Source organism: Pogoniulus pusillus, chromosome 3, assembly GCF_015220805.1.
Source record: "Pogoniulus pusillus isolate bPogPus1 chromosome 3, bPogPus1.pri, whole genome shotgun sequence".
NCBI classification, from domain to species: domain Eukaryota; kingdom Metazoa; phylum Chordata; class Aves; order Piciformes; family Lybiidae; genus Pogoniulus; species Pogoniulus pusillus.
Genome location: NC_087266.1, coordinates 21843067 through 21864838, shown reverse-complemented (window position 1 = coordinate 21864838; position 21772 = coordinate 21843067). Strand labels below are relative to the sequence as shown.

General features: G+C 39.6%; 1 protein-coding gene across 4 annotated transcripts in view; it reads left to right on the top strand.

Annotated features, from left to right (window-relative positions):
- ATP8A2 (ATPase phospholipid transporting 8A2) overlaps window positions 1-21772 on the top strand; it is a 377320-nt gene that overhangs the window by 235696 nt on the left and 119852 nt on the right. For 3 of the 4 annotated variants that reach the window (XM_064172175.1, XM_064172155.1, XM_064172165.1), the window contains 6 exons: window positions 7717-7791; window positions 10566-10688; window positions 11614-11692; window positions 14912-14973; window positions 15311-15367; window positions 19708-19815. In XM_064172175.1, the coding sequence (XP_064028245.1) occupies window positions 7717-7791; window positions 10566-10688; window positions 11614-11692; window positions 14912-14973; window positions 15311-15367; window positions 19708-19815 (504 nt within the window). Of the gene's footprint in view, window positions 1-7716; window positions 7792-10565; window positions 10689-11613; window positions 11693-14911; window positions 14974-15310; window positions 15368-17805; window positions 18106-19707; window positions 19816-21772 lie in introns of those variants that run through there. The other variant, XM_064172181.1, reaches the window with a different exon arrangement.

Sequence of the window (21772 nt, the reverse complement as noted above, 5' to 3'; positions counted from 1 at the left end):
ACTGTTTACCTGTGAGAAGAGACCAGCGCCAACCTCTCCTCAACATCCTTTCAGGTAGCTGTAGGCAGTGATGAGGTCTCCCTTTAGCCTTCTCTTCTTGAAACTAAGCAGCCCCAGCTCCCTCAGTCACATTTCATAAGATTCATTCACCAGCTCTTCACCAGCTTTGTTGCCCTCCTCTGCACTTGCTCCAGCACCTCCACATCCTTCCTGTAATGAGGTGCCTGAAAACTGAACACAGTACTTGAGATGTGGCCTGACCAGAGCTGAGTACAAGGGGACAATCACCTCCCTACTCCTGCTGGGCACAGCATTTCTAATACAAGCCAGGATGTCCTTGGCTTTCTTGACCACCTGGGCACACTGCTTGCTCATATTGAGTTACTTGTCCATTGCAATCCTCAGGTCCCATTCTGCTAAACAGCTTTCCAGCCATGCTTCCCCAAGCCTGTAGAGTTGCTTGAGGTTGTTGTGACCCAAGTGTTCCTATAACTCGTGGAACAGAAATGACAAAAACATCACCCCACTGTAAGAAAAGAAAAAAAAAAAGGTTTTTTTTATGGCCTGCTACATTTTGTTACAGGTTTTTAAACCCATTAATCAGCGTATAAGGGACGAATGTTGCTGGAAGAGGCAATTTTCTCCTAAGTCCTTTGATGTATACTGCACAGTCATCTGCAGATGTGGTATCTTTCCACAATGCTCAAAATTCCTGAGGCAGGAAACTTGATTGTTATCTGGTAACCACTGAGAAAAATAGCAAAGATTTGCTCATTCTTACTTAAATTTAAAATCTTCAGAATTATCCTGAAGATTTAAGTTGTAAGAATTGATAGTCTTCCTAACTGTGATGTTCCTCGTGTCCCTTGTGACCCCTCTCCCCTCAGTTCTGCTGTGTGCTTGCCTCTCCTGTTGAATGCTACCTGTGCTTTGGAGGAAGTACCTCAATGGTTGATCAGTTGGAGGTGCATGGGAACAACATGTCTAAGGAAGGAATCCAATTTTCTGCATGTGTCTCTTCTATAAGCAGAGAAAGATGAAGCTGATAAAACTGTGCTCTTTAATATGCTGAAATATAAACTATCTGTGATCAGCAATAAAAAAAATAACAGCTGTTCAGGCTTATTTAATAAATTAGTGTTAAAAACCAGGAAATCTCTACTGTATTGGTTGCTTTGATATCTGTTTATCTGGCCAAGCTTTGCTGTACATACACAGGGAGTTGTGTTTTGTTGTTGTTTTTTTAATGAGACAAAAGCAACATCAAACTTTAAATTTAGTTAACATTGGGGGAGAAGATTGCAGGTGGCTTTTAAGCTTAAATGGGCACTTGCTTTGGGGTGCACAGGCAAATGCTTTTCAACAGAAAAATATCTGTGTTCAGTGAAGAGTTAATCAACAGTGCAGGCAATAAAAGGAACAGGGGAAATATTCCTTAGTGGTCTCAGGCAGCCATGCCTACCCTGTCAAATCTCATTAATAAGGCTTTTTACCTATATTATAAAACTGCTGCTGTGCATTCTCTAATTAAGGAATTATTTTAAGGCTGTGTGCATTTGAGCAGGAATAAGAGCCTGACTTTGGGAGACATCTGTAATGAAAGATTTTTAATCAGGATACATTATTAATGAACTGCACAGGAGACACACAGATCTGCTTTAGTAGGCAAACTGTAAATGAGCCTATTTGGTAAGAACATGCAAAATGCGTGTGTGCTGAGAGAGGATGTTTTGAGAATTTAACTGGTTTCTGAATAGTAAAGGCATCCAGTCTGGCTATAATTGGTGCCTGTGGCAGTTGTTGGTAGCCTGACTACATTAGCTTTCTCTGCCCTTTAGCAGAATTGGGACAACATTTCTAGTATTCGTTAAGCTGTCTATTATCAAGACTTCATAAATATACACGTTTAGAATAGATGATTTGCTGTGCCACTGCCTTAGAGCACTTAAATAAATTAGTTCCTACTATTCCGGGCATTGATGTTGCAGTAATTATGCATGAAGCAATAATGCAATTAAAATTGCTTTCCAGCTCACTCAAGTGGGAATATTTTTTGAAAATAATACTTGATCTTTTCTCAAAACATCCTCTAGAGCGGGTGGATGGGCTGCGTGGCTCAGAATGGCAGGGCAGGGCACTTTTACCTCGAGATTCTATTTGCCTGCAGCTCAAGTCACTATTAACCAAGTGTTACCATCTGTTGGCTTTTGTTGACCTCTGGAAGGAGGCAATATTCTGTGGTTTTTTTTTTTTCCCTTTTGCTCCTTCCCTCCCCCTTCTGTAGTGGCAAAGTGCCCGCATCACAGCTGGCATCAAGTGCATCAGCAGTAGGGCTTCTTACTTGAACAACTCTGCCAGACTTCAATGCAGGGAGCACAGGCTAGTTTTCAATTTGCAGCATGTTGCACTTTCTTTAGGCACAAAACCTACTGGTTTCAGATCTTTGCAATATCTGCTGTAATAAATGAAGCAATACATCAACCCAGATTTCAGCCTTGGGTCTGAATTTCTTTACATTTAAATTGGACCTCTTGTTCCTTGGGAGAAAAATATATATTTTGTAGCTGAGTTACAAATAAGCTTTTCCAGCTTTTTGGCAGCTAGGTAATAGTTAAAATGAAAAGGTTTCTTTTTTCCAGACAGAAAAGCAGTTTAATAACTTTGGGTCCATTTGTTCATAGCAGTAGTGGAGCTGAGCCTTACGAACCCCTGGAGCTTGGCAAGCCAGGCAGACTTGGCAGACTTTCCTATGAGCTTACCAAGTCAGAGTCAAGCATGGGTTGTTGCAGCTTCAAATATATTTAGTACATTTTGTTAACTGGAATGTTGAGATGGATTGGGGGTTGTGCTTTTTCTATTGGCTGACCTTGAAGAATACCTTACTCTCTCAACAAACACTTGGTCCTTAAACCATGTATGACAATTTATGACTCATTTTAAATTCAACATAAATGTGTATTTTATGCTGAATATCTGATTGACTCTTGGTGTTAAGATTTGAGGCAGTATGTGATGTTCTTTGTGTTGGTTGGCATTTGATAATGTGAATCTCTGGACAAGAGAAGCAGAGTCATGATTTTTTGGTGTTGTAACTGTAACGGACTTTGCCCTCTGTTCAGAGCGTGTGGCACATGCACAGTTCATAAGTATTAGAAGTTCTCACTTCTAATTTTTGTCTCTATGGATCCTGCCACTCAAAAATAGTTTGAATTTTGCTTTTGAAATAACAGTTCATTGAGCTTTCTAGATGTTAGTTCTTGCCCATCTAAATTGCAGCAGTCTTGAAATAAGGAGGAAACTATTATGTAGAAAATTCTTTCTCTAGTGAAATCTGCATACTTATTTCCAACATACACATCCATCTCAATATTTTTCTAGAGTAACTGACTAATCTCAAGGTGGTTTTAGCAGAGTCTGTAATGAATTCTGCATCACCCAGTTGTGGTAAGGTAGGAGCTTTTAGCAGAAAGAATTGGGTTGTTGAGGGAATATTTTTTCTCTTGTACTTTGATAGTCTGTCTGCTCCTTTGCATCTTAACAGCTTTACTTTTTCCAATTTTTATACAACTGTGTCTTCACTTCATTACCTTTTTTTTAGTTATTATTTTTAGAGAGGGTTGCAGGGGAGGAAGGAAATAAGAATCTAAGATAGTAGCTTTGCCTGATTTGGGACTTTTTTGCTAGCCATGGGCCAGCTACGCAAAGTCCGGCAACTTTGTTTTACTCTCTTGATGGAAGAGTCCCTTCCAACCTGATGCATTCAATGATTCTATGAAATCAGAAGTGTCTGTTGATGAAGGAGTAGTTGTGAATGGTTATGGTTTCCTAAACTACGTGGGCCATGGTCATAAAAGATGTGACGGTTTCGGTGTTCCCCGCTCCCCCCCCCCCCCCACTTTAGAAATCACCCAGACTAGACTCAGCTGGCTCTGGAAATATGAATGAAGCTTATTATTTACAGCTAGCACAATATACAAGCAGATATTTACAGTATATACAGTTATAGACAGAAATGTGCGAGGTAAAGGGTAATACAGAAACACAACTCCCCTCCCAGAAACCTGAGTCCCCAGGAGGGGTTCTCAACCACCCCTGCACCTTCCCCCTGCCCCTCTCAACCTTACCCCAGTCCTAAGGAAGAATGGAGGTTTGGCCAAGAGGTTAAGCAGCAAAGTAGGTTAGGCCAAATGGAAGGGTGTGTTAGAGAGATGAAGCTCAGTCAGCAGCCCAAGCCAGAGTGAGAAAAAGTGGTGAGAGTGTTATCTAATGTTTTCATTTCTTCTTCCCATACATCTCAGCGAGACAGCAAGTGAAGTAGACATCACCATTGTTTTCCTTCCTGTAATCTACTTCTTCTCACCAAAACATTCTAGCTAGCTTCAAACTAGCACAAAAGGCCTCAACATTTGACACCAAACTTTTCAAGTTTGCTTTGCTCAGTGCAATCTAGAAAATTGAGCAGAGCACAGACTCATGTTGCTGGCTAGGCAGACAGTCTTCTGATTTGTGAGCTATCTGTTTTGTAGGATTGCTGCTCTCATGCATATTTGCAGTTAATAGCGAGAAGCTTGGAGATGGTAAACTCCTACGTCATCATTGCTGCATATCTGGAAGTGTGCTTTAAGACTCTCTTCCTTTTCATGACAAGAAACGATGAAGTTCCTTGCCTGACAGCCCAAAATAAATTGGTTTCTTTGTGGGACCTCAGACTTTGTACCTGAAATATTTCAGGTATTTTATTTGAAGATCTGAGGTGTGAAGCTGGTTTTGAAACTCTCAAAATGTGAGAATGAGTCTTGTCAGGATGCTACTTTGGGACATTAATTGAGTCCTTAGAGTAAGATTTAAAGAGTGGTGATCATTCAAGATATCCATACAGCAGAAGTGATGAAAAAGGTTGGGATGTAGAATGTCTTTCTTCTGCCCTTTTTGGTAGACAGAGCTGGAGAGGTGAACAATGAAATGCTTATTTAAACTAATGCCTCACTGACAATATGAAAGAGGAGTCGCTTGGTTTTTTTTGGAACTGGAGAACTATTTTGCAGTTTATACTAGGTTGGTGTCTTTTAACTAAATGGAAATGGAATGAAATTTTGAGCCCTTAAAGTAACTTACATGGGCAGTTCTAAAAGATAAGCTGCAAGAAGGGCAGCACAAGAAAAGCACAAACTGTAGAAAGCTATCAGGTGTAATAAATAGAAACTCCCTGCTGGAAAGCAGTTGAAGGCTTAAGAAGTTGTAGGAAATAAGTCTGTGTTGGTGGCACAGGTTTGAGTCCTGGCCAATGCACCTAAGAAGGAGGGGGAGAACAAACTGTGCTTCTAGACATTAAGTTCTTGATGCTCCAATGAAATTATATTATCTATTGTTGCCATTTATGTGGCCTATCCCTGGAATGTTCATCTCTCCCCTATGTCTGAGCTAGAGGATCAGCTCAAACGGCCACAAAGTCCAAAAAGCTAGTCTCCTGTGCAAGGCCTATCTATAGATCAATGACTTGAGATCAATGTCATTGCTTCTTACTTGAACGGTGAGAGTGCACTAGAGCGACGATGAATTTTCAACAAGATGATGATGATATAGATGTGCGGACAGCTGTAGGGAGTCAACATAAAGAGTTCAGCTAACCTGGTCTCTCATCTGCAAACAGTGCTGGTTCTCTGGCAGACTGATCTGGTCTCCACCTTTCTTTGTCAGACATTTGGTTTTTATTTTCTAGTATCTTTTTTGCATCCACAGTGGTGTCTGGCAGGCAGCTCCAGAGGTCTTGATTGAAAACACTTTACATTCTGTGCAGCTTGCTCATCTGATGTCTTGCAGCAGTGCCTGTTTGAACAGCTACTTGTTATTCTTGTCAATCTCATTAAAATATTTTCATCTTCCCTTAAGTTGCCTCTGCCCTGTGCTCAAGAGTTCCAGTCCGTTCAGATATTGTATCTATTAAAACAGTTGTAGGCCTTGATGCAGTCTTGTCATCTTCTCTTGTTTTCTTTCCTATTGATTTTATAACCACTTTGAGTAGAAGCAGAGGAGAGATCGGATGTCAGAGTTAACTGATTGTTATCTGAGGTGTTTTGCTATGGTACTGAAACTGCACAAGTGAGACAGAGGGTAAACGATGCTAATAGGAGAGGGCTGTAATCTGAGAGTGACAAGATGGTGTCAGAAAAGGTGCCTGGCAATGAGTGCCAGGCTCTCGGGCAGTGAGTGAGAGGGCAATAGGCGTGGGTATCACTTGGCTGCTCTGCAGTACCTGTCTCAGCCAGTGCGGTGTGAACTGTCAAGTAAATGCCAGACTAAACATACTGGAAGGAGATGGGGAGTGTTCCTGCACAACATTTGAACTCATTTTGAACGAAGTGCTATGGTGCAGTGTGAATTGCAAAAGGGACTACAGCCACAAGTTGAGAGAAATCCTTTGTTGTCTGTTAAGTGCAGTGATTCATGTGAACTGTTTCAGAATGCCTTGTAACTGCTGATTATTCTCCTAGGTTCCAATTTACTCGTGAAAAGATAATTCCTCCCCTTTTCTAAGCCTCTTACAGTGCCAACTGATGAAGAAATGTTGTTCCAACCCAGTAAAGCAGTTCTTGCTTCAAATTTCTGCTTAAACAAGATAAGAAATAGGCTTGAGGAAGGTTAGGTCCAAGGAAATGCTGGAAAGAGTTTACCTATGCACGGCAGCTTGCAGTGGTTTCCTGGGATTGAGGCATTACAGAGTCCCCTTAGTTGGAAGACACCTTGGAGAGGCCATCAAGTCAATCTTCATGTTCAAAGGAGGGTATCACAGTATCATCAGGGTTGGAAGAGACCTCACAGATCATCAAGTCCAACCCTTTACCACAGAGCTCAAGGCTAGACCATGGCACCAAGTGCCACGTCCAATCCTGCTTTGAACAGCTCCAGGGACGGCGACTCCACCACCTCCCCGGGCAGCCCATTCCAGTGTCCAATGACTCTCTCAGTGAAGAACTTTCTCCTCACCTCCAGCCTAAATTTCCCCTGGTGTAGCTTGAGGCTGTGTCCTCTTGTTCTGGTGCTGGCCACCTGAGAGAAGAGAGCAACCTCCCCCTGGCCACAACCACCCCTCAGGTAGTTGTAGACAGCAATAAGGTCACCCCTGAGCCAAATGAGGATGCTTATGGTGCACCCAATTGTGTTTTGTAAACTTGCAAAAGGATGGAAACTTCACTTTGGGCAACCTCTTCCAATGTTTAATTAATAAATTGGCCATTTATTAAATAGTAATGCTTCCATAATACAGACAATTAAACTGTAATACAGTTATGATTATGTAAATTGATATCAGCATAATTCTGGGATTGAATATAGGACATGAAAGTCAAATAGAGCATCTATCAAAGCACACTTATTTTGAAAATTCTGGTCTTTGCTGACTATGATGGACCTGAGGTTGGTTTCTGGCTTCAAGCATGAGGATTTTGAAACAGTTCAGAGGTTTCTTTATTTTTCTTTTGGATTAGTGGTGCTTCATCAATGGAGTGTTGCATTTTTAAATAAGCAGTACTCTGGCAATGTATAAAAAGCAACATTTTAGAAGAGAATAACTATCTGGCATTACTGATAATTATTTTTAGAGCCTGACAAGCAGCTGTCTCCAGATGGTGGTCTGTGTTCCACGTCCTTCTCTATTGTAAATGGAAACATGTACTGCAATAGTGAACCAAAAATTCTTGTAACTTGTGTTTCTTTCAGCTTTGGTTTGCTTTCGTTAATGGATTTTCTGGACAGATCCTATTTGAGCGTTGGTGTATTGGTCTCTATAATGTGGTAAGTGGTGCATGTTTTGACCTGGTAGCGCTTGGGACTTGTATCTTATTTTGTAGTGTACCACAGGTAACCTTGAATGAGTGTCAGGAAAGGTGAGTTCATCTGTAAAAATAATTTTGAATCCGCCCTGCAGTAGGTAAAAAAAATTAATTTTGGATGGCATTTTTATCGCACAAAATATATTTGAGAAGATGTCTTGGAAAAATATGCTCAGTTCCATAAAACTGCAACTTTTAGATGGAATTCAATTCCCTTTTGAAAACATCTTCAGTGTTTTGTAGTGAATATTTTGCTGACTGTTCATGTTCAAAGTGGATACAGCGTTTTAATCTTTGAGGTTTGGTTTAGTTTTTTTTCCTGTCAGACCCTTTAGCACATGCTCAGAGGTGTCTTGCAGGTGCTTTGGATTGACTCATGCTACGTTAGGTACAGAATAGGAAGTAGCATCACTGTCATCAGCATTTTTCACTTTTACCAGGAGCAAGATGTGTCATTACAGGAGTGAGTTCTGATTTTTGCCATGCTCTGCAGAGTGCCACATTGTGCTGCATGCCTTTAGCACTTTAAGCAGTAGAATTTGCTAAAGTTTAAAGGATCTATGGGACCTTGGGTTCCGCAGCACAAAATAAACCCAAAACCTATGCTGATGTTTCTGACAATGTTATATTTCTAATGATGCTGATGGGTGGCTTGGTGTCTGGATTTGTAACCCATGGAGATACTTTATCAGTGTTGAAGAAGCCTTTGAATTTCTCTTTGGAAGGAGGAAATTTAATAGGTTTTTTAAAAGAAGACTCATTCCAAATATATAGTAGTACAGAAAAGGCAAATTGTCACTGAGTAGCATTAATAGAAACACTTCTGTCACATTAATCTTAAAAATGATAGCACAAACTTTAATATTCCATAAGATTTCCTATATTTTTTTGTGAAAGATATTTATTCAAGGATTTTCCATCTCTTCAGCCTAGTTTCCTGACTGTTACTCAGTCTGTCATTCACATTTACATATTTGCACCTATTATCTTTAAACCTGGTTTGATGGATCCACTTACCCTGCATAAAGCCCATGCATGAAACTCCTCTTCTAGAATGAGTGAAGCAGAAATTAACCCTTGTTTTGTAAGGTTGGTATTTTCTAAAATTAGAACTTGCAGCATGGACTCCTGAAGAATCAAGTGCTGGTAGGATGATAGGGGCTTCCACATTTTAAATGGATTAGACTTTAAAGTTTCTAGCTCTGTCATTCTCTTCTGTGCAGATTAACTCATTTCATTAGTAGTCTCATCAAAATGTTAAGCGTAGGAAATCGTAGTAGCATTGTAATTCCTGCCTTTGCATTGGTTCATGCTGGAGCATTACCTTAATAAAAACACTAGATGAATTCAAGGTAGAATGTAAATGCCCCAATAAACATGGGTCAGCTGCAGAAACACCTTAAAGCTGTGTGAGAATGTGCCCCATTTTGGAATATTTAGGACCAGTTCCCCCTACCTTCAGCCCTGTGCCCCATTTTGGAATATTTAGGACCAGTTCCCCCTACCTTCAGCTCTGTGCCCCATTTTGGAATATTTAGGACCAGTTCCCCCTACCTTCAGCTCTGTGCCCCATTTTGGAATATTTAGGACCAGTTCCCCCTACCTTCAGCTCTGTGCCCCATTTTGGAACATTTCAAAACAGTTCCCCCTACCTTCAGCCCTGCCATTTTATCTATCTGGTTTATCACTTTATGAACAAATAAAACACATTCCCAGTGTAATGTAGAGATGTAATCGTTGGTTCTTACCAGTTACCTGTTTCTTTGTCTACTCCCAGAGTGCTACCTTGCTACTGGTGGAAATCACAACCCAAATTCTGCAAAAAGGCATGAGTACTAGGAGCAACTCAGAACCTGAAGCTTCTTCTTAACCTCAAAAAAGCTTCTCAAACGTGTATAAAAATACATGTATAGCATTAGGAATTGTTTTTCGAACAAACTGTTAGTGTAAAAGAAAGCCAATTGAGCTTTCAGTATTTAGATATGCACACTTGTATTGTTTCCACTCTGTGCCTGCACTGAAGACTTCAAGAAATGTGGATACCCAAGGTGGCTTTAAATGAGCTGCCTCAGATCCTGGAAACACTTTAAGGAGCAGGAATGTGGGACTCAGCAGAGGCTAGTTTACTTTGCTTCTAGTAAAGTGTCCTGCTGCCTCTCCTGGAAAACGTCCTAGGCTTGGTCATCTAAGCATCTGTCCATAGCACAGACACCTAATGCTGCAGTTAATTTGTTCCTATCAGTTCGTGTCTGCCTGGAGAATCCCTGAAGTACCATAATACAGCCTGGCCTTTCTTTCTCAGTAGTTTTTCTAAATGGATTTCCAGAATTGCTTTGTCTGTAAACTTAGCTTTGGTTACGCATATTATATATCCATAATTATGGTTACAACTATTTGAGCCCATTCCTGGAAGGCATTGTAGAAAAAGTATCTTGTCTTTCCTTTGCACTCTGATGTGCTTTACTCTCGCTAGATTAGTCAGTGCACCAGAAACTAATGGTGCTTAACTTCTTTGGTTTAAGCTGTTGTTTCTTTTCTTGATGAGTCATGAATTGATTTGAGAGTTATGAATTGCTGAAGTTCTTGTTTGGACATTTGGAAATTATGTCAAAGAACATTCTAGTTGGTAATAAGTCTTCCCTGAAGTCTGTGGGGAATTTTGCTGTGGTCTAGGTACTGAAGTACTACCCGTGATCCACCTAAAACTAATTAGTATTTTATTTGCTTTCCTTGCAGATTTTCACAGCGCTGCCACCCTTTACTCTGGGAATTTTTGAACGATCATGTACTCAAGATAGCATGCTTAGATTTCCACAGCTATACAAAATTACTCAAAATGCAGATGGGTTCAATACAAGGGTAAGGCCAAGTTTGTTTCTTAAAGAACAACCATGAGTATTTTGCAAGTCTTTTTCTTTCCCACTGTAGCTTCTGCTCTATGCTAGCCATTGAAATTAAGACTTTTCTGCCTTTTCAAAGGATGAAATTTTTAGGGTTTTTTAAGTCCTTATTTTTTCATAAAGATTTCCTGCTATGGCTTCAGCTGAAACTAGTCCTGAAATAGCCATGGCCTTTGATTTCATAGGAGCTACAGAACATTGCCTAGATTTTATTTAATATACAAGTTGTCACAATGCTTTCTGCTAGGGTATGTTTTCCCAATTAGTATAGCTCTGTTCTCATAGCTCTTCTGGAAAATAGCATTTGAATTGGTTCTTTTGAACTGGGAGTTTTGAAGAACATTTTTTAGCTCATTTTGCTATTTAAGTGCTGGAAAATGCCAGCATTTGGAAGTCTGTCTTTATTCTGTAACAGGCACATCTAAATGTACTTCTGAATAAAGGAAACTGTACAACTGAGGGCTTCAGTGAGAAAATTGGAGACTATGTAAAGCTCTAGTTTGTGCAGAATAACATTGTCTGTGAGTTAAAGATTGTGTAGTGCTAAGTCTTTGACTGCTAAAAGAAAACAGATCTTTTAAAATAATGATTTGAAGTAATTAAAGAAGGGTGACTCCATCTGTTTGCTGTATTTCGATAAAGATCTTAAAGTGCAATCATGCTTGTCTATTTTAAGTTGTTGGAATAAAACCATCCAACTGGACCAGTGTTTTCTTGTGAAAGACCAGAAATTGTAGAAGGAAATAGATCCCACAGAAGTGTAGGTATTTCACTTCAGGACAAACATTGTCTGCCTCTAAACTACACAATGAAATGTTTGTTAGGAGCTAGAGAGAGGTCAAGAGTTTTGGACTTTCCCGACGACTTAGTTTGTTTTCCCTCAGGTTTTCTGGGGTCACTGCATCAATGCCCTGATCCATTCCATCATTCTCTTCTGGTTTCCACTGAAAGTACTGGAACATGGTAAGAGCTTCATTATTTCTTACATCAGTAACTGGTGCTCAATCTTACAGAGGCAGTGTGTTTGCAGAATGGGAGGTCGTGACAAGTAATAATAAGGCTGACAGTTCAATAGGCTGTGGCTGCTGAATTTGGCTAGTTGTCTAGTGGTTTTCAGAACTTACTCTAATTTAACATAATTATTGTTCATGTAGTGACTTCGATACAAGAAAAAAACTTCTGCTTTGTCAAAAAAAAATCTTACTTGAGTACTGTTCTATAAAAATGCCCTTTTTTTGGTAGTGGATTGAGATCTCAACTTTTACTGCAGTATTCTTACAGCAGCTGCATTGCAACCATTTGCTTTGTATCTTGTTGGAACTTTTCTGTTCTGTAATGCAGTGCTCTAAAATAAAGAATAAAATATAGAGATTTTGCTGTTATTGAAATCAGTGAAAAGTATGAGTTGACTAGAATAGAGGTAGGCCAGATCAAGAGTCAGATATTGGAGAGGAGAGGTTTTTTCTTGTGCACATTAGCATGTCTTGCTTTCCAAGGAAAGTAGTACAAGTACACAGAGTTTCAGAGAACAGTAGGTCTCCTGTGGTTTTCACCAAGGTTTACACTGTAGTTATGTGGGCAGGAAGAAACATGTCAAATCTATTCCTGGGCTGTTGTAAGAAGTAGGGCTATATCAGATGAGAAATTTTGGGGTGGCAGGAAGGGGAATGGTACTTATCTGAAGTCATGAGTTTTCCAAAACTACAACTCTTTCCTGGAAAACACAGTTGAGAACAACCTTTTCAGCACTAGGAGGAAGAAGCAGAAAAAAATGGAAAGAAAGGGAAGATGAATGGTTACGTTGGAGACATGATGGTGAAGATACTTGTGGGAGGCAGGTTTATGTTTCTATACGTGGCTGAGTAAAATGTCAGTCTCATGTCCTCAGTGGAAGCTTCACATGCTGTCTGATCAACCATTAAAAAAAAAAAAGACTTCCCTTTCCTCTATGTGGGCAGGGAGCTCAGTTCAGTTTTTGGGAGACAGGAGTTTCTGTGTTTGATTGGATTTTGCTTTGATTTCAGGGGGTTTGTTTTTCTGTTTCACTGGTTTTGTGAGAAATGTTTATTTCAAATAGCTGTTCTTCAAATCTAACTTCAGAGATTATAGGCTGATGTCTATAATAGCTACAGAAAAGCACAGTTTTTTGCTTTAGTCTTCCATAAACGTTTCTCTTAGTTCCTAAATAGATAATCTATTTATAATTGCTACAATTAAGATAAGACTGGAATATTTATCTGCTCAAATGGTAGCTTTCTGAGTTCCTTTAAGTAGGTTGCTTAGTTTGCTTTCTCAAGATGAATGAATATTGAATTGTCAAGTGTCTTTTCATTTCCTAGTGAAAAAGGGGTTTCAGTGTCAGACAAAAATATGCCATTCACACTGGGATGTTTTTAACCTCTCCAGTTCCTTAGAACGTGAAGTAAGTGTGGTCCATGAATGGGCACTTGTATAGCTTTAGGAATGAATGTTCACTGAGCATCCTGCTATTCTCATTAACAGCAATATCATTCCTTGCAGGACAGCTTAGCATCCCAAGAGGGAATGTCATGAAACAAAAAGGCAGTAAGCTCCTGTGTTAAAATGTAACTTGAAAAATGGAGACACCAAAAGTTGTTCAGATGTGCGCTGTGGTGTTGCACTCGAGCAATATAGTAGCAGTCATGAGATCAATTTATTCTAGATCTGTCAAAACCTGTTTGCATTTAAGCATGCTTTTGTCTTAAGCGGAGACCTCTGACATCAGCAGGGTTCACTGAATGTGGAAAGCTCAATTCTCTACTGCTCTTCACCATTTTCACTGATTCTAGAGGAAGGAGCAAAGTGACCATTAGAACTTTGTATGGATTTGTGAATGATTTTAAGTACTTGAAGCTACAGAGTACCAGGGGAGGAGTGGGGCAAATAGAGATGCCAGTGGCTAGGAACCAAACCAGTTCCTAAACACAGTTGTCTCAGATTTTAGCTCCTGTTGCTGTGTTAGTGAGTTGCATGTCTGCTGTTGTTACTTAGCGTTTTGGTGCTCAAAAGAGAAAAGACATCAGAGATATAGACCCAGGAACTTCCAGAAAATGTTCCCAACTTGTCAGTTCTTTTGAGACCACCATGCACAGCTGCTGTAGAAGAAAATCACACATTTGGGGTACCTACATATTTAGTGCAGTCTTTTTACATGTAAGTTGGGCAGTCTTTACTACAGAGGCCAAAGTATTAGGGAATCTTCACTGTATCTAGACTTACAAATTTACTGATTCTGGAAACCTGCGTTATAGGAACACAGTTAGCTAAGCAAATGACTTTAGTTTAAGAATGTCAAATTCAGTTATAAACGCAGTAAAATAGTACTCTTGTAGTAGAAGCACTGTGCTAGGCAGTGTGAATTTAGGAACAGGTCCAAGGTTTTATCTAAAGCCTTTTTCATCCCTGCTGTTTGTGTATTTCTCTAGCAGTTGTCTTAAAACCTGTGAAAACAGGAATACTTACATGCTTGAGTAATGCTTGAAAGCTCCTGTGAGTACAAATTCATTTGGCATTAGTGTGACTCTTGACTGTGCTTTCATAGCGTTCCGGTTTTATTCAGCAAGGGCTAAGAAAGACTAAACAGACATTTGAAGTATTGCCAGAGTTGGCACTTCCAAATGATAGATTAACATGTACTTACCCTTGCACACACTTGCCCAGAGAAAGGGCACATGGCGAGTGAATGCTGCTCAGTTAATGAATTAACCTCCAGTAAAATAGTTTAGATGTTAGGTCTGTCTTGTAGAGATGAAACTTTAGAAGCTTTTCTTAATTCAGATGTATTTTGCCACAAATCAGCTGCTGTTTTACAAAGTTTTTCTTCACAGACACAGCAAATAATAGGATTCATTAAGTCTCAGTAAGTAATGCAGAACAGCCAGTGACAGAAAATGCGACACCGGCATACCTTGCTCTTAGGGTCTGGCAAACACTTCACCTTCTGCTAGAATAGCTTCTAACAGTGAGGACTACCTAAGTGTTGTCTGAGGCCTGGTTTAGCAAAACTTGTACATTACTGTTACCTCACAGTTTTGAAAAGTCCTTTTAGCTGTTCTAAAAGGCCAGAGGACAGTTACCTTCTTAACAAAAATCTTCATGTTACTTGATCCATTCCATTGGTATTAACTGATCATGAATGATAATTTTTCTTTTTTCTTGCAGATGCAGTATTCACAAATGGTCAAGGAATAGATTATTTATTTGTTGGAAACATAGTTTACACTGTGAGTCTGTGTGCCTTTGCAGTTCTTCAACGATAGAATCACAGAATTTCTTTTTTATTATTGTATTATATAGTCTTATTATATTTTCTTTTTTTATACCATCAGAAAAGGGTATAAGCAAGAATTGAGAAAGTAAAATAAAACCAAACATGCAGTCTGCACATGAGTTCCTTCCCTACATTTTTTTTCTTTTCTCTAGACATCCATCCACAGATCTGTCCTTCTGCCAGGGTCCTGGGTAGTTACCGAGATGCTAGTAACTTTTTAGGCTTAAGGGGATGTGGTCGTCTTTGAATTTGAGAGGCTTAGTACTGATGTTGGCTGTTTTACCTTGCAGTATGTTGTAGTCACCGTTTGTCTGAAAGCTGGCTTGGAAACAACTGCATGGACTAGAGTAAGTACATCTCCATATCGTATTTTATTAGCATACTTTCCTCCTCAATGGGTATTAATACAGGAGAGAAGTACTTAATATCATTTGAGACTTAATTAGATCTTTCAGATAAGGACGAAATCCTAAGCTACATAAGTATAGGATGTAAGTGGAAAATGAGCTCGTAGATCATGCAAGATGTAATGAAAAAGGGCAGCCTGTCAGAACTAAGAAGAGAGTGCTACAAAGATATTGCCATCATCTCTCAATATTTAAAATTGACAACATTTTGCATTTAATGAACATACTACTGTAATTGCTTAAGAAAATAGATCAAGAACATTGTCTTTGTAGCTCCTTGAAAAATGAATGCAATAGGGAGTGAAAGGTATCTTCTCACAGATTAACAACTGGGCTTTGAAAACATGTTTGAAGCTGGTAAAAATACTAGTGACTTCACATTGGGTGAGAGGGGTTTTTTGCTTGGAAATTAGTGTAATTATGATGTTTGTTAAACCATTATGTAGATTTCTAGATTTGAGTTATTTACCTCCAGTGAGTCAGTGTTCTGTCAATGGTATGTGTCAGAATCCAGCAGGGCAGTGACCTCCATTGTGGGAGGGGGGTCCCTGTGTTGATGAAACAACATGTTTTCCCCCATCCTTCCCCCAGCTACTCTGAAGAGCTGCTTTATTTATTTATAACTTTGATGGATTCCCTGTTTCTCCACACCTACAAAACAACTTAGAGGAACCTCCATTTCATAACATGCTAAGATGCTCAGCTGTGAAGCCCAAATCATTTTGAGTACTCTCCTTCTTATTTTACGAGTTGCTTAAATGGATCAGACTTAAATCTTGTAAAGTCATTGCTTCTGTTAATTGTAAAATGTTGGAGGTTTTTATTCCTCACAGAGGAATTGCTAAGATTAATGAATTGATGTCTGTTCTGTATTTTGAAGATGAAATGTTATCTGTGTGGATTCTTCTGTTATTAGAGAGATGCTAATATTCTCTGCCTTATTTTCTCATCCAAAAATAATATGTTATTCTCTTACTATTGCTTATGGATAAGTTCTGTGTTGTGTATCAACACTTCAGAATGCAGTAATCAAACAAATTACTCTCTCATGCATGAGAAGAGGATATACCCAAGTCTGCATTGGAGGCATGTGAGCCTGCTTAGATCTTGTTATGTTGTTAACTAATTAATGCTTCTTCCTTTCTCTCTTCCCCTGGGTAATTGGTGTTTTTTCAGTCATTTGGGAATTACCATGATACCCTTTTCTAATTTTTAGAAGGTGCCATAATGTTTATAGTCCTCAGTGCTTTTTAACACTGCCATTTTATAGAGAAATTACTATTATGCACAAAAAAGTCATTGTTTAGGCTCCCCTCTCTTGCACATAAACTTCTGATTCCCGTCCCATTGCTTCGTCTAGTGACTCTCACCAGTGTAGAGTCTGATGTTAGTTACAAATATTGTTTCAGCTGTATGTCAACATGCAGAGAATATTTAGGTTACTTGAAGAATATTAAATGTACAAAGTTGAGTTAAGCCTCTTCTCCATCATCAAGGGGATTGGTTACATGCAATTTTCTATTGAGAGCAAGAGGGACAATGCCACCTGGGAGAACATGATGGGTTCAGCTGAAGACTTTAAATTGCACAGGTTTAAAGTGGGAGCCTCAGTAGGTAGAGTGGAAAGAAAGGGTTTGGTTAAAGTTGTAACGTGATGCAGAACAATACTTGCACATTAGAGCTGTGTGGAGCAGCTTCATGTTGAGGTCTCTTCCAACCTGGTTGGTTCTATTCTATTCTAATGCGTTAGCTATCTGAGCACTGCAGCAGGCTTTCCCCCCAGCACAACTTTCTTCACTGCTTTACCACATTGTATAAAATATTTCAGATAAACAGGATGTCCTGTCTGAATGCACGGGATAGCCATGCAAGGTGTCTGATTTTTATGTGAGAGCCTTGATTTCTTTCTTCTGGCATTCATTTAACACACCTGAGGGACTGGTTTTGCACATGAAGTTTCTAGAGGTAAATTACAGGTCAGGGGAGACTTGGCAGTGCAAAGGCAAGCATATAAGGAACGTTTTCAGACAGGGCAAGGAGGGTTTTTCCTGAAAACAAGCTCTTCTAAAAGTAGAGATGCAATTCAGGTAGGTACAAGCCTGAGACAGAGATGACATAGACAATCATGAGAAGATGGTAAAAGACAATGTAAAATGAGCAAAATCTTTGCTCAGCTGGAAGGCCAAGGTGAAGAGCTACATATCTCAAAAACGGTCATAATGGTAGACTGGAAAGAAAAAGAGGAAGGAGACAACAAAAATCGAGACATCCTTTCACTAATGTAAATACACCTCCTACAAAATACAACTGTGTCTTAGATTGATTTCCCTCTTTGTATTTATCTTTACTGTTTTTGATTGTAAACTCTGGATTTGCAGCTTCTAAGAGTCAGTCCAAGCTATTCTGAGCCTTCTGCCCTCTTGTTTGGAAGGAAGACTGTGGCTCAAGAGGAAGTGTCATGTCCACTGGGGAAAGCAGTGCTAGTGCTATTCTGCCGTTTTGTGGGACTTACTTTTCTTAAGGATGAATTCTTGCAGCAGCCTTGTAGCACTTGTTCATTGGGGAGCTGAGCACTACAGTTGTTTTCTGTGGCAGGGGTTTGCTTCAGTCAATCTTGACGTGAATTTTCCCTAATTTTCAGAAAAGCAAATACACTGAAAGAATAAAACCCTCCCGTTCCTCCAGATGTCAGATCAGAAAAGAAATATAATTAACCCTTCCAGTGACTTACTTCACTCCAGTGCATTTTATAAAACTTAAAAAAATATATACAAACAAACAAAAACCCAAACAAAGTCTTGGGGGTTTTTGGGGGGTTTGTTTGGGTTTTCCTGTTGCTGCTGTTGCAGTGTTTGTTGTTGTTGACTTTGCTGTCCAGTTACTGTTTTAAATAAAGCCGCTGGTTGTATCTCCTGCGTGCAACAAATTAGGCAGCAAAATTGGATAAGAAGTCTTCCTTCCCACTGTGTCTCCTCAGAAAGTGGCCTATTTTATGTCCTGCTCATCAGTCTAGCAACTTTGAGGGTTGACCAAAATTGCAGGTCTGCAAGACTGCCTAGAAAAGTATTCTTTCCATTACCTCTAATGTTTTGCTGTATGAATGCAGCTACTGTAAGGCAGCCTCCAGTTGGTCCCAGCTATCTGCCGGTGAGCACTGGTGCCGCAGACTGCCTGCTTGTTTGTTTTCACTACCTGTACTTGGGAAAGTTCTCCTTTCTGTGGATGCTCAGTTCTTCCAGAGAAGCAATCTTCCTCTTCCAGAAGTTTGTCTTGCAGCAGGCAGAACAAAATACTCAGATCCTTGTTTGCTTCTCAGTCATAATGTTAAAAAAGTCAATAAATGCAATCATCACTTAGAAAGTATAAAAGCCGAGAACTCAACAGACACACTGTGTCCAGCGCAGCGATCAGTTTGTGAATTCATTCTCATGTTCCTAAACCTATATGTAATTAGTAATTAAGATTTATGCAGGTACTTGTCTGAATTGGAGCCAAAGTCATCAGCCTCAGAAGTTGTTGGCATCCAGAAGAGCTGGAGCCAATAATGAGCTCAGTTGCTTGTTACAACTGAAATTACTGATTCAGTCCACTGCAGTGTAAGAGTGAAAAAGCTTAAATCATCTGAACAGCAAAATAGGGTGGATAGGAATTTTTTTTTCTTTAATATGACTGAAATGAAGTTGTGCTGGATGTGGGTTTGGTCCTTGAATAATATTTTTGCTTACTCCTAGTGAGTCTACAGACTACAGTGCATTTTATATGTGTAAATCACTTAAGGCGCCTTTAAACAAACAAAAACCACCCCAGATTTGATCAGTAGGTGTTGATTCTGGTAGAGTATTTCACAGCACTGAATCTTCTTCCATGAAGGGTGTTTGAGTGGTGCACATGACTTGTATGCAATCCACTCTGCTGTTGGGGATTGGTCCATGTGAACCTTAACCTGAGCCTTTGAAAATTTCTACCTTGATGTTCCTGTTGAACCTGGCATGTGAGTGACAGGAAGCAGGAACTAGATGAGAGAAATCATAGAGTTCCAAGGAAAATCAGATGAGTTTTTGGACCTCCAAGTAAAGCAGACTGGCTGAGAGACTGTTGGCCTTGTTGTGAGGCAAAGATTAAAGATGAGGACTGGTAATAACCTGTGCTACTGGCCTGAAACCAATTGTAAGAGGCAGTCCCGAATGAGACAGAAGCCTGAGCAGAGGAAATACTGACAGACTACGTGGACAGAAGTAGTGCTCTGTGTTGACTCTCCTTCTTTTCATGCTACTTGACAGTTCAGTCACCTGGCGGTCTGGGGAAGCATGCTGCTCTGGCTGGTGTTCTTCGGTGTCTACTCGGCCATCTGGCCCACGTTTCCCATTGCACCAGACATGCTGGGACAGGTCAGTACCAACACTTGGCTGCATGGTAAGCTGCTCGCATCCTGCCCTGCTGTTGCCGGTGATGCTGCTTCCTGAATGCTCACACCATGCTTGGAAAGGAATTGTGCACTACAGAGAGGGCTTCTACTTCATTTTAACTTTGCTTTATTTTTTTATAAATCCTTGCATTCATTTAGCTTAATCTCCTCATTAGAAGAGCTCTTTTTCTCCCCAGCAGTGACATCATGCCTGATTATAGGCACTGTGGATATTGTATAGCAGTTCTTGGTTCGCTCGGACAGTAATGAGACTGACTCTTTTGTTAATGCTTTCCTGCTAAGACTTTGTGTGTTTGACAAAATGCCAGGTAGAAGTTTAGTTTGTTTTGGAGTTACGTTTTTTTACTGGGGAGGTCTGTCTTTTCTAGACATTTTGTTTTCATATTCCCTTTTTCCTGCATTCATTTTAAATAAGGCAGGATTTACTTGTGAATAGGTTAAGATGGTCAGAAGCAGAAGGGAAGCTGATGTGTTACTGATCTGTTTATAATACTGGGGTAATTTTTTATTTCCTCCTTCAGTGTCAGCTGAGTTTCAGGTGGCAATTTTTTCCTTTCAGTGTCATTATTTCAGTTTGTGTTGGGAGGATTGAGTCATGAGCCTGTCAAAATCACTCAAGAACTTTGTGCACATTGAAAATAGGGGTTTACCATGAACAATGAAGGGCTTAATAAATGTATGGTAAAAATTTATTCCATAGAAATAGACCTGCTGACAAGACTACCAGAAAAAGGTATTTTATAGTAAGTTGAACATTTTCTTAGATGAAAAGACAGAGTTTATAATACAGAAAGAAGGAAAATCAATAATTTTAACAGAGAATCTAGAGATGCTCTATCATCCTTGTGCACTAGGAAAAAAAGCAATGGCAAGCCAATTAGAGATTTTTGAGGTTACTCTTATGTCTGTACTCAACAAGAGCAGTTGAGTGTGATTTTGTTGCTGTTCTGACCTAATAGATATTTTATTATTGTGTGTTAAAACACTGGGCACAACAGAGGCTATGGCAGATTTTCATGAACAGCTCTTTACAGCAGAGTGACAGCTGACAGATTTAGATCAGCAACTAAGTGACTGACAGATTCAGTCCTCTAATAGTATTTTGTGGTGTGTTTCATAGCATATAGAGCATTAGTAGCTCTAATTCATGTTTCCATGTATCAAGCAGAAATCTGACTTGAGTATTGGGCAGAACCCTATTTGCAGCAGTCTTTTAGTGCTGCCATTGACACATCAGCCTTCTAAAACACAAACAATAAGGTGAGCTGTTCCTTCATACAAGTAGAGTCAGATTATCTGCTTTTGCTTGGTGTTGTTGCTACTTGCCTCGTTTTTGGTTTTATTTCTTCTTATTTTCCTTCCTTCCAAAAATAGCTCACTCCTAGGTTTTTAATGTCGGCTAGATTTGTGTTGTGTTGGATGTTGACACTTGCTCTAGCATAAACCACAGTTCTAAGAACAGAAACTTCATGGTATAAGATTATGTTTTTTCTTGAATATGTTTTTAGGAAGTGTTTCTACTTAAACTTTGGGATTTTGCTTTCTGACAAGTTGCAATGAAAATTACCTAGTGCAGCATTTTTAATGGAGAACGCATACACTTTGTCTAGTCTTGTGCTTGTGGAGCTGTAACCATAGGTCAGTAATCATCAGTCACTCATGGGAATTGTATAAAGACACTTCTTGAATGGAAGCAGTCAGAAATCATCTGTTGTGTGGCTTTCAGCACGTGTGTGTGTCAATACCATTGTATCCTGGCTTTCTTGTATTTTTGAGAGGAGAAGAGGCAGTGGAAGACAGTGAATATTTTATTTTCTTTTCACAAAACCAGGTAAAGCTCCTGAGGTAAATGTGAACTTGCTTACCACTTGTATTAACTTACATAAAGTTTCTTGAGTCATCAGTTGCTGTCAGCTCCT